Source organism: Ostrea edulis, chromosome 9, assembly GCF_947568905.1.
Source record: "Ostrea edulis chromosome 9, xbOstEdul1.1, whole genome shotgun sequence".
Classification (NCBI taxonomy): domain Eukaryota; kingdom Metazoa; phylum Mollusca; class Bivalvia; order Ostreida; family Ostreidae; genus Ostrea; species Ostrea edulis.
Genome location: NC_079172.1, coordinates 70,468,735 through 70,481,335, shown reverse-complemented (window position 1 = coordinate 70,481,335; position 12,601 = coordinate 70,468,735). Strand labels below are relative to the sequence as shown.

The 12,601-nt window shown below is 38.2% G+C and overlaps 2 protein-coding genes and 2 long non-coding RNA genes across 4 annotated transcripts; 1 reads left to right on the top strand and 3 right to left on the bottom strand.

Moving 5' to 3' along the window:
• Positions 1-1,572: 1,572 nt before the first annotated feature.
• Positions 1,573-2,076, bottom strand: LOC125658546 (uncharacterized). The gene has a single exon (XM_048889826.2). It carries the CDS (start codon positions 2,074-2,076, stop codon positions 1,573-1,575), a length of 504 nt encoding a protein of 167 aa, XP_048745783.2.
• Positions 2,077-2,168: 92 nt separating this feature from the next.
• On the bottom strand, positions 2,169-2,840 carry LOC125658547 (gametocyte surface protein P230-like). Its single transcript, XM_048889828.2, has one exon. It carries the CDS (start codon positions 2,838-2,840, stop codon positions 2,169-2,171), a length of 672 nt encoding a protein of 223 aa, XP_048745785.2.
• A 135-nt stretch (positions 2,841-2,975) lies between these two features.
• On the top strand, positions 2,976-6,344 carry LOC125660402 (uncharacterized). The gene is made up of 2 exons (XR_008798858.1): positions 2,976-3,201; positions 4,684-6,344. It is a non-coding gene; the product is annotated as an uncharacterized LOC125660402 (long non-coding RNA).
• A 751-nt stretch (positions 6,345-7,095) lies between these two features.
• On the bottom strand, positions 7,096-8,075 carry LOC130050422 (uncharacterized). The gene is made up of 2 exons (XR_008798857.1): positions 7,625-8,075; positions 7,096-7,398 (listed from the first exon to the last, which is right to left on the bottom strand). It is a non-coding gene; the product is annotated as an uncharacterized LOC130050422 (long non-coding RNA).
• Positions 8,076-12,601: the final 4,526 nt, after the last annotated feature.

Genomic DNA, 12,601 nt, shown 5'->3' with positions numbered 1-12,601 from the left:
ATAGACTAGTCTTAGTAAGAGTCATACAGAATGTGGTATACTGATAAACTAGTGTCAATAAGAATCATACAGAATGTGGTATACTGATAGACTAGTCTTAGTAAGAGTCATACAGAATGTGGTATACTGATAAACTAGTCTTAGTAAGAATCATACAGAATGTGGTATACTGATAAACTAGTCTTAGTAAGAATCATACAGAATGTGGTATACTGATAATCTAGTCTTAGTAAGAGTCATACAGAATGTGATATACTGATAGACTAGTCCTAGTAAGAGTCATACAGAATGTGGTATACTGATACACTAGTCTTAGTAAGAATCATACAGAATGTGGTATACTGATAAACTAGTCTTAGTAAGAATCATACAGAATGTGGTATACTGATAAACTAGTCTTAGTAAGAGTCATACAAAAGATGACACACTGATAATCTTTAAATAAAGGAATTAGACTTTCACTTGAAAGTCCAAGGATGTCTATCATATCATAACAAGTCTCTTGTTCAAAATGTTATTGTTTTTGTTATTAGCACTTTGTTGATTTTTACTTTATTTTTTCTCAATCGTGCTTTCTTCAATTTGTGAATTGTCATTAACATGATCCATGCGATTTGTAGATTGCTTCTATGTTTCACTCTGTAATATCTACTAATCCTCTACCATTTCTAACATATCTCCACCACCTGCCTTCTCTAACATATCTTCACCCTCTGCCTTCTCCAACATATCTCCATCTCCTGCCTTCTCTAACATATCTTCATCTTTTGCCTTCTCCAACATATCTTCATCACCAGCCTTCTCTAACATATCTTCATCCTCTGCCTTCTCTAACACATCTCCATTTCCTGCCTTCTCTAACACATCTCCATCTCCTGCCTTCTCTAACATATCTTCACCCTCTGCTTTCTCTAACACATCTTCATCCTCTGCCTTCTCTAGCATATCTTCACCCTCTGCCTTCTCTAACATATCTTCATTCCCTGCCTTCTCTAATATATCTTCATTCTCTGCCATCTCTAACATATCTTTGTCCCCTGCCTTCTCTAACACATCTTCATCCTCTGCCTTCTCCAACATATCTTCATCCTCTGCCTTCTCCAACATATTTCCATCTCCTGCCTTCTCTAACTTATCTTCATCCTTTTCCTTCTCTAACATATCTTCATCACCAGCCTTCTCTAACAAATCTTCATCCTCTGCCTTCTCTAACATATCTTCATCCTCTCTCTTCATCTAACACATCTTCATCCTCTGTCTTCTCTAACATATCTTCATCCTTTGCCTTCTCCAACATATCTCCATCTCCTGTCTTCTCTAACATATCTTCATCCTTTGCCTTCTCCAACATATCTTCATCACCAGCCTTCTCTAACATATCTTCATCCTCTGCCTTCTCTAACACATCTCCATTTCCTGCCTTCTCTAACACATCTCCATCTCCTTCCTTCTCTAACATATCTCCATCTCCTACCTTCTCTAACACATCTTCATCCTCTGCCTTCTCTAACATATCTTCATCCTCTCTCTTCATCTAACATATCTTCACCCTCTTTCTTCTCTAACATATCTTCATCCTCTTTCTTCATCTAACATATCTTCATCCTCTGCCTTTTCTAACAGATCTTCATTCTCTTCCTTCTCTAACATATATTCATCCTCCGCCTTCTCTAACATATCTTCATCACCAGCCTTCTCTAACACATCTTCATCCTCTGCCTTCTCTAACACATCTCCATCTCCTGCCTTCTCTAACACATCTCCATCTCCTGCCTTATCTAACATATCTTCATCACCAGCCTTCTCTAACATATCTTCATCCTCTGCCTTCTCTAACATATATTCATCCTCTGCTTTCTCTAACACATCTCCATCTCCTGCGTTATCTAACATATCTCCATCTCCTGCCTTCTCTAACACATCTCCATCTCCTGCCTTATCTAATATACCTTCATCATCTGTCTTCTCTAACATACCTTTACCCTCTGCCTTCTCTAACATATCTTCATCCTCTGCCTTCTCTAACATATCTTCATCTTCTGCCTTCTCTAACATATCTCCATCTCCTGCCTTCATCTAACACATCTCCATCTCCTGCCTTCTCTAACACATCTCCATCTCCTACCTTCTCTAACATATTTTCACCCTCTGCCTTCTCTAACATATCTTCATCCCCTGCCTTCATCTAACATATCTTCATCCCGTGCCTTCTCTAACATACATTCATCCTCTGCCTTCTCTAACATATCTTCATCACCTGCCTTCTCTAACATATCTTCATCCTCTGCCTTCTCTAACATATCTTCATCACCAGTTTTCTCTAACATATCTTTACCCTCTGCCTTCTCTAACACATCTCCATCTCCTGCCTTCTCTAACATACCTTTGTCCTCTGCCTTCTCTAACATACCTTCATCCTCTGCCTTCTCTAACACATCTCCATTTCCTGCCTTCTCTAACACATCTCCATCTTCTGCCTTCTCTAACATATCTCCATCTCCTGCCTTCTCTAACATATCTCCATCTCCTGCCTTATTTAACATATATCCATCTCCTGCCTTCTCTAACATATCTTCATCCTCTGCCTTCTCTAACATATCTTCATCACCAGCCTTCTCTAACATATCTTTACCCTCTGCCTTCTCTAACATATCTTCATCCTCTGCTTTCTCTAACATATCTTCATCACCAGCCTTCTCTAACATATCTTCATCACCAGCCTTCTCTAACATGTCTTCACCCTCTGCCTTCTCTAACACATCTCCATCTCCTGCCTTCTCTAACATATCTTCACCCTCTGCCTTCTCTAACATATATCCATCTCCTGCCTTCTCTAACATATCTTCATCCTCTGTCCTCTGTAGGAAGAGAAAACTAATTACTTTACCTGTGAATATTTACGTTTGTCCTGTGCATATTTATATCTTTTAATTGTCAACATACACAAGGCTGTAATAAGATAATGTATATATACACATGACTGCTCCCAGACAATACATATATGGGTATTCTACTCCGCCGACGATTTACCATGTAGGATATAAATAACATTTAAAAGATTTGTTTGTTTGAAATAACATAGAGCGGTTCATCATGTATCGGTTATGCATTGTGTGTATAACACAGAAATTTGTGTATCCCCTGTCTCACGGTATCAGTGTGGCTGTTACAACTGGAATGTAATTTTTCATATTTACTCAGGTGAGTGATGTGGTCCGTATAAGTTTTGTTTTGTTCAGAACTAACACTCCTTCTCTAAATTGTTTTTTTTTTTCCTTCACATCCGAGAATGACGTCATTTCTCAAGTATCTCCTAAAACAATAATTCAGCTAATTAGCAATCATTAACTCCCCTCGATCTTCTTTCTGTCATGGCGTTCGTAGCCTTTCCGGTCCGGGTGAGAAAGCATTCGTTAAGAATGGTTTTTTATTCTGAATGAAATCCGGTGCCTGGACTCAATCTTGCTTCCCCGGTGTGTTTTCGTTTGCTCAGATTCCAAATCAACCTTGGCTCTCACTTATTCTCACATCCTATAATGGTAACTACTACTAAGTTTCATACATTGTTTAAAATTGTTTCAAGTCCATCTCCAACAACCATGTTCATGTTTTAGGGGCAACACGAATTTTTTTCGGGGGTTGGGGGTTGGGTGGGGTAGGGGGTGGGGGGTCTTTCGATTAACGTCAATTGGGATTTCATTCAAACTTCCCCCGATTTCAAGTCTGAGATGAAGGATGATTGACTAAGTAATGTTTTCTGATTCTATTACGAATAAGAATGTCATCAGAGAGTATTTGTTTTGTCTTTGTCTTCCTTCAATGAATGCAAGGTTATCAGTAAAATGTGTTCTTGTTCATGTTAAAATACTTCAAACACCCGTGTGTACATTTATAAGACCATTCTAACGTCCATGTGTGTGATAGAAAATTCTAAAATATAGAAATGCGTAAGACATATTTTGTGTACATTCTAAGGAAACAGAATTACTTTTTAACATCGTCACTAGCCATGCTGACTGGGTCCGAGAGTAACTACCCTACCTCTAACGTATGACGTAGGGTGAACGTAGACAATGGCTGTCGCAACGATGAACCGCTCTATGTTATTTCAAACAAACAAATCTTTTAAATGTTATTTATCTCCTACATGGTAAATCGTCGGCGGAGTAGAATCCCCATATATGTATTGTCTGGGAGCAGTCGTGCGTATATATATATATGATCTTATTACAGCCTTGTGTATGTTGACAATTAAAAGATATAAATATGTACAGGACAAACGTTGTAAATATCCACAGGTAAAATAAATAGTTTTTTCTTCCTATAGTGTGTAAAACATGGCTCTAGATGCAACAATTGATAAACGTCCAGTGTTGTATCAAAGTAGCAAATGTTTTAGTTTTCACTTCGATAGATTGAAGAAAAATCTTACTTCTTTCACTTCATCAATCAAGTGGAATTCCCATTATGTATTCGGAATTTACTTGTTTTTGTCTTGTAATTATATAAAACAGCAGGGGTTGAAATACATGTAGCTATATAATGATTTTTTTTCAACAAATTGTATCATTGTCTAGGGGTCCGTGTTTGCCCTTCTCTTATTTTTGTATTCTTTATAACAGTAGTGAGATTCATCACAGATCGTTACCTCCACCTTTTAATTATTGAATTTTCTACTTCCAGGTTTTACCGATCACGTGATTCAGAGTAGCCGATTCCATAAAACAGACAAGCTTACTTGATAATAACATGATACTCCTCTACCGTACACGCGATCATTGAAACCTTTGATCATGTCGACAAGACTTTCCAGGACCTGTAAACCCTTGCTTCCGGAGAGAGAAGATATCGATGCACTACTGGCACTTCTAGAATCCGAAGACACGCCGAGAATAAAACACGCCTTGCAGACAGTGGGATGTCTGAAGTCAGCTGTCGAGGAGGACTCGCCAAAGGAAATACTGAAGATAATTGTCTGTAGAGATAAAACATTTACCTGCTTTTATGAACTTTATCATCATTTTTGGGAGCATGGCTTCGACGACATCGCAGCACAATTTCTTCGTTATTTTGAGATAACATCTGGAAAATCCGGGGCAATATCTTTAGTCCGCAGATCCTCTCCAGTTGACAGAGTGCGTCCCCTGAATAATATATACAGGTGGCAAAGAATGTTTCATGATGGTCAATTTCATGATCCTCTACAATTTTTCAGGGCACTATCTGCAAACATGAAAATGAAATGGAAGAACGAATCAAATGGGAAAAGAAAGTTGCTTTACGCAGACAACTGTGAATATTTGCAGATTTTAGAATTAGACACTATCATGAGCAATTACGATATATCAAAATTCGATGAAAAACTATTCCAAAGAATCCATTCATTTTCAAATCAAACAACTAGTGCGCCTACATTTGATGCCCTATGTTGCGTTAGAAAATCTTTAACTCGTGCATATGCAGCGGAATTTGCCGCAGCTGAAGATTTAGCAAACTATGCAAAGTTCCTCGCGGAATTCGGCAGTGCCCCCGTGGAATATGCCAATGTGCTATGGTGGCAGGGGACAGTTTCTTTGGTTTTGAAACATGTGGATAGGGGGTATACACCAAAGTCAGATTATGACAGACTAATGAAAAATCATATTTCCCTTTTATGTCAATACTTGTATTTCATATTAGTGTAGTTAATAAATTATGACCCTAAATTACATGTAATCTATAAATACTGGTGCTGGTGCACAAAACATGCTCTGAGCAGGTTCCCCTTTTTTGCTTTGATTTTCCCTCATTTGGGCTAATCCGCACCACCCCCACACCATCACAGTACCAAACATGGGGATTTAGACACTGTGCACAATCAAGAACCCTATCTGCCCTTCTCAAAAATCTACCTCTCATATGGGGCCATCCACCTTCCCTCACAGCTACAGACCTTTTGCTAGACCCTGCATGTTTTCACCGGAATTTCTTCAGCAACTGACCACGTGTCTTAGTTTCGTATTTGCACCCATCTATATGCTAGGAATCATGGTGACACCTACATGTTGTATATCAACATTTTTACTAAGCACTCAGCTACATTTGACATGCATCCTAAAATTATTGTATACATTTTTACACATGTAATATCACTTCAAATACAGGGTAATTCCATTTTTTGAAAAAGTTGACCGGGCCTATAGTGCGAAACTGTCCCCTGCTACCTTTAAGAATTCTGACATCTCATGTCATTGACGTCAACTCCCATTTTTGACAAATCTGACTTATTCTGAGTGAAACTACACCAATACATCATGTCGACCGCCCTAAATGTGTACGCAATAAAATTATTTAAAAACCCTACATTTCTGTGTATGATGTTGTCATTTTAGAGTGATGAGAGTGTTCGAGTAAGATCCCTGTGCCTAACAAATAATATTACAAGTATATTGTATCTATGGTAAAAGTGACCTTATATGTGGTGCTACATGCTGAACATGTAATCATGAGAACCTGTGTAGAAAATGATGGATTAGAGAGAGATAAAGGGACATAACTGCTCTTAAAATCAAGAAAATTTCCAACTTCACTGTCTACTTCTTTACATATTGTATATGTATAGACCTGAAATATGCTCTAATTAAGTAAACAACTCCCCAACAAGATTTTGAATACCTGTTCTCTTCTTACATTCTATTCTATGCCATCCTAATAGTGAAAACTAAAGATTCATGCAATTCAGTCAAATGTCAAAGGGGAGGTGGCTTGTTTACAAGTACCACCCATAAATGAGAAAATGGTGTTAACTGTGTTTTTTGTGTACAAAATGTCTCTAAAATGACTTATTTCTCTATCTGCAAGTATTTTTTCATAAATATGTATCATGGTGCTGAGAAGAAATGTGATCTACTGCATACATGCCAACTTTTAAAAATCCCCATGGGGGATTTTGCGCGCGACGACCTTTTTTCAAAGCTCAAAATTCACGACATTTTAGCATGAAAATAAATATTTGTCCTTTCAAATAAAATATCAATCAAATCATTGTTAATGTATCATATATTAACACAACATCAAATGTGTTTGACCATTAACTATATAAAAAAAACTTTGAAAGATATACATTAATATTTTATTAAAATCATCTATTCAGCAAAAAATCTTCTCCAACAAGTCACATACATAATATCAAATAATATTTAAGGTTGCATCCTTTTACACCATACAATAAACATTGGCCGGTCTATATATCAAAATTTAAATTAAATCACATGCATTTAGGTACGACTGCAAAGGCGATCTTGCTTGTCTGTAAACATGGGCTTGCAGAGACTGGTGGAATAATCTGCATTGCAACCAAAAAAGGAGTGATCTGCCCTGCTATGAAGTTTGCGAACAAAACCTTTGCACCCATGACATCTGAAATAATTACCAGGAAAAAAAAACACATCAAAATATTCCGTTTTACTTGTAAATTAAGGCTACTTGCTAAATAAAAAATTCAGTACAGACTTGTGCGAATTACGCATCACAAAGTATATTTAATGAATACTACACTATATAGACTATATAATACATCGCTATAGACGGATAGATTTGGATAGCCTATATTATTATAGTTGGAAAAAATATATACTTGACGTACCTTATTGCAAATTTTGGATGCTGTCAGCGAGAGGCGGAATGTCCGATTGTTTGGTGGTGACACTAGCATCGTTGTCATTCACGTTTGTGTAAAGGATAGGTCAATTTGAAATCCGTCTTCCCGATTAATTACTATCAAAACATGCTTCGTACTGTCCAATAAACACCCCGACACAGGCCAACCCGACACCATGCGACACAGGTAAACAGCAATGGCTGACTATTGTCCCGATTTCTGATTGGCCAGTTCAGAAATGACGCGGGATTTCCAATTCTGGTCACGAGATTTCACGATTATCCCGCTTTCAAACTCGTTTTCAATCGTGAAATCGGAAATTTTGGTCGGAAAAAATTTCAAATCGGGATTTTAGGGTAATTTTGCTTTCCCGATCGGGAAAGCGGGACCGGAGGGTAAAATCGGGAAGATCCCGCCTAAATCGGGAAAGTTGGCATGTATGCTACTGTACCTGAGACCTGTCAATCAGTACAATTTGTTAATTACATGTAGAACATGTAAAACTACATGTAATCTATGTAAAAAGAATACACAGTATATGAAGTACCCCAAATAACATTATTTTAACCACTAAGCTTATTTACATGTACTTACATGTCACTATGATACTTGACCAGATTCTGGTTTTCCATAGTACTAAAGCATAGCTTACCCCCCTTGACTCTGTTGTCTACCATTGTGACACTAATGTGATACATCTATTGAAATAAGGGGTTGTATTACGTATCTAATACATTTATCTTGATAATATTAATGAAATTGACTGAATTCCATGGGTTTCAAAAAATGCCATTCTCTTAAAGGTGGCAGGGGACAGTTTCTTTGGTTTTGAAACATGTGGATAGGGGGTATACACCAAAGTCAGATTATGACAGACTAATGAAAAATCATATTTCCCTTTTATGTCAATACTTGTATTTCATATTAGTGTAGTTAATAAATTATGACCCTAAATTACATGTAATCTATAAATACTGGTGCTGGTGCACAAAACATGCTCTGAGCAGGTTCCCCTTTTTTGCTTTGATTTTCCCTCATTTGGGCTAATCCGCACCACCCCCACACCATCACAGTACCAAACATGGGGATTTAGACACTGTGCACAATCAAGAACCCTATCTGCCCTTCTCAAAAATCTACCTCTCATATTGGGCCATCCACCTTCCCTCACAGCTACAGACCTTTTGCTAGACCCTGCATGTTTTCACCGGAATTTCTTCAGCAACTGACCACGTGTCTTAGTTTCGTATTTGCACCCATCTATATGCTAGGAATCATGGTGACACCTACATGTTGTATATCAACATTTTTACTAAGCACTCAGCTACATTTGACATGCATCCTAAAATTATTGTATACATTTTTACACATGTAATATCACTTCAAATACAGGGTAATTCCATTTTTTGAAAAAGTTGACCGGGCCTATAGTGCGAAACTGTCCCCTGCTACCTATACTACATTATCTTGTGCAAGTTGTGTCGTATTCAGCATTCTCCGACAACCAAATTGAAAGAATCCCTGCTGAAAGACGGAGAACGAGCATTGAGTATGTTGATCTCGGACCCATCAGATGAGAAGAATTTGGTGACAAAGAGAGTGATTTTATTGAGGATGGCGTTTTGTTTGCTCGGAATTGGTTTGAATGGGAATGTGTCTCCGAACTATCAGGTCAGTCAAAGTGATCTAGAAAAGGCAGAAACGTTCTTAGCTGAAATCGAGATGACAGGCGTAGTGGCTCGTCGAAAGATGTTTCATTACATAACTCAGTCCAGGGTTTACGAATTACGAGGATATCTGTGGGTGGCGCTGAAGACCATGTCGCAGGCTTCTTCCGTCGCAAAAAACGGCCATTTCGAAGAAGCTGGTGTCATTGACAGTTACTTATTTTCTCTGTTGAAAAGGTTGAACCAGTGTGAAGATAAAATTACTACGCGTCGACATTCCGTCTGACTTCATGTTTAATTCTCTCCAAGTTGTTGCTTTGTTGGTATGCTATTTATGCTATCACACACAATGCACAACCGATAAATCAAACAATATTCTAGACAAGTGTACATCACCGGCGATTTAATCTTTGTGATGACTTGTTATGCGCATTGTTAACTAGATTTACCGGCCTGGCAAATACTCATTACGTGATGTTCCAAACTGAACACAGATAAAGGTTAAATCTTTGACTGAAAATACGGACAGCAACGGTTGTTTCACAGAAAACAACGGTGAATTTGAAAAGACCGTGTATTCTTTTCCAATGCCCACTCAATCGGGTTGCGATTTCAGATGCATGTTACAAACACGCTAACACAGGAATTGTGATAATATTTACTGCAGTATTTGAATAGCAGTATATTTTTGTCGGGGGGAAGAGTGGGTTTCGGGTATATCGCGATCGGTAAACAGAATCTATTAACTCCTATTTATTTTCGTACTGAATACGATTATATGCTTTATTTTATTCATTATTTGAATATTCATTGCATACATATTTCAATACATATCATATAAATATGGTTACCGGATCAATTTATACATATCTGTGTGTAATCATCAATATTTACCTCTTTTGTTCTATAACCAAAATTAACATTCAAGGCTAGATGAAATGCTTAATTTGTTGGGTTTTTTTTAAATTATTTATTTATTTGCCATTGTTTATTTCATTTTAAGTATCAATTATTTCCTTGTATATAAACATTTTTCATAAATTCTAAAAGGTAGATATATTTGTATGAATGAAAGGTGAATATAACGGACAGTGATCAATCTCATAACTCCTATAAGCAATACAAAATGGGCTAACACGGACCCCTGGACACCCCAGAGTTGGGATCAGGTGCCTAGGAGGAGTAAGCATCCCCTGTCGACCGGTCACACGCGCCGTGAGCCCTATATCTTGATCAGGTAAACGGAGTTATCCGTAGTCAAAATCAGTGTCCCAAGAAGGGCCTAACAATCGGTATGAAACACGTCAGACAGCATTTGACCTAATGATAAGTTGTATTGACGAACTAGATTGTTATAACGATCATAGAATTTGCGAAATGCTGACTTCAATCGAGACTGTTGAAACTCCTGTACCATCAACTTCTTTGTCAGTAGCTTGTCTCGATTTAAAAACTGACCATACGCAGAACAAGCTCTTGCGTATGGAATCAGTTGAGAGACAAACACCATAAGAAGGTGATAATGGAATATTGCTACATAAATATGGGAAGTTGACGATGGAGAAGCTGAAATCATCCCGTTTGTCATACAGTTGAGTTGTCAGTTTCCCGTTAATGTCTACTTTCAATAAAATATCTAAGTATAAAGCAGAAGGGGACGACTCTGTGTTGTCTTTTATTTCGACCTCACAGGGAGACATGTATATCGAATCGACATATGAATGAAAGTTATTATTGTTAATAGACAAAACGTCGTCGATATATCCAAATGTCGCATTGAAGGTCACAGCCACAGATTTTTTCTTCTCACGTAGAAGTTTTTTAATAAATTATGTTTCGTAAGAATATAAAGTCACGTCAGGTAACAAAGGAGCACAATTCGTGCCCATGGGAATATCACATAGTGCAATGAGCTTGCATTATGGAAAGGACAACCAGAAAATATTTTGAAAACTGAGATTATAACAGCATCAAAATTCGTTGAAAGCGGACAGCGATATTTTATGATTTGCAGAGGTAACCATTATACGCCTTACTATCACAAGCAAGATCTGTCACAGTATAGAAGCCTAGGGAATGCTTTTATTACGAGTAACATTTAATGCTCTAGTTCGAAACTTCCAATGTTCTGTCTACCTTCTTGAACAGGTTCATCTCTGTCAGAGGTGCTTTACTGACTGAAGCAAAACGAACACGAGAGAAAACATCAAAGTCCTTTAAAAATTCAAGCATGCATCTCTACTGGACTAGTCAGTAACACAACTCGACCATGTATACGAGGTGGTCGTTATAATAATCTAGTTTGCCAATACAACCTATCATTGGGTCAAATGCTGTTTGACGCATTTCATACCGGTTGTTAGGCCGTTCTTGGCACGCTGATTTCGACTACAGATTACTCCATTTACCTAATCCAAGTCAGGGCTCACAGCGGGATGCTTACTCCTCCTACGCACCTGATCCTACCTCTGGAATGTCCAGGGGTCCATGTTTGTCTGATCCCACCTCTGGTATGTCCAGGGGTCCGTGTTTGTCTGATCCCACCTCTGGAATGTCCAGGGGTCCGTGTTTGTCTGATCCCACCTCTGGTATGTCCAGGGGTCCGTGTTTGTCTGATCCCACCTCTGGAATGTCCAGGGGTCCGTGTTTGTCTGATCCCACCTCTGGAATGTCCAGGGGTCCGTGTTTGTCTGATCCCACCTCTGGTATGTCCAGGGGTCCGTGTTTCTCTGATCCTACCTCTGGTGTGTCCAGGGCTCCGTGTTTGTCCAACTCCTTAATTTGTATTCCCTGTGGGAGTTATGGGATTGATCACTGTTCCTTATCTTCACCTTTCATTGAACATTGCTTAACGATGGGGTGGGTTCACGATGTATGCCATATGATCTCCTGTTAACGTTTAACTCTATAACAAATATCTACATGTCCAGAAAGTCTTATTAAAAGGTCAATATTATATGAGTTGTAGAGAAACGGTCAGGTGAACTAGATAGAAAACCTTCCATACAAGGAGTCGTTCTCAACTTTCCACTAATGTCTTTCCAGAGATCACAGCAGGGATTTGAAGTTTTACAAAGGTCTTTAGGGATATATATCTAATTATCGACAGGGGATCATTACTCCTCCTAAACACCTGATCACACCTCTGGTACGTCCAAGGGTCCGTGTTTATCCAACTCTTAATTACCGGGTATGTATTCGTTAAAGGAGTTACGAGGTTGATCACTATTCGTTATCTTCACCTTTTCATATCGATGTGTTGTGAAGTATGGGATACCGATTCAGTGTTAATGCT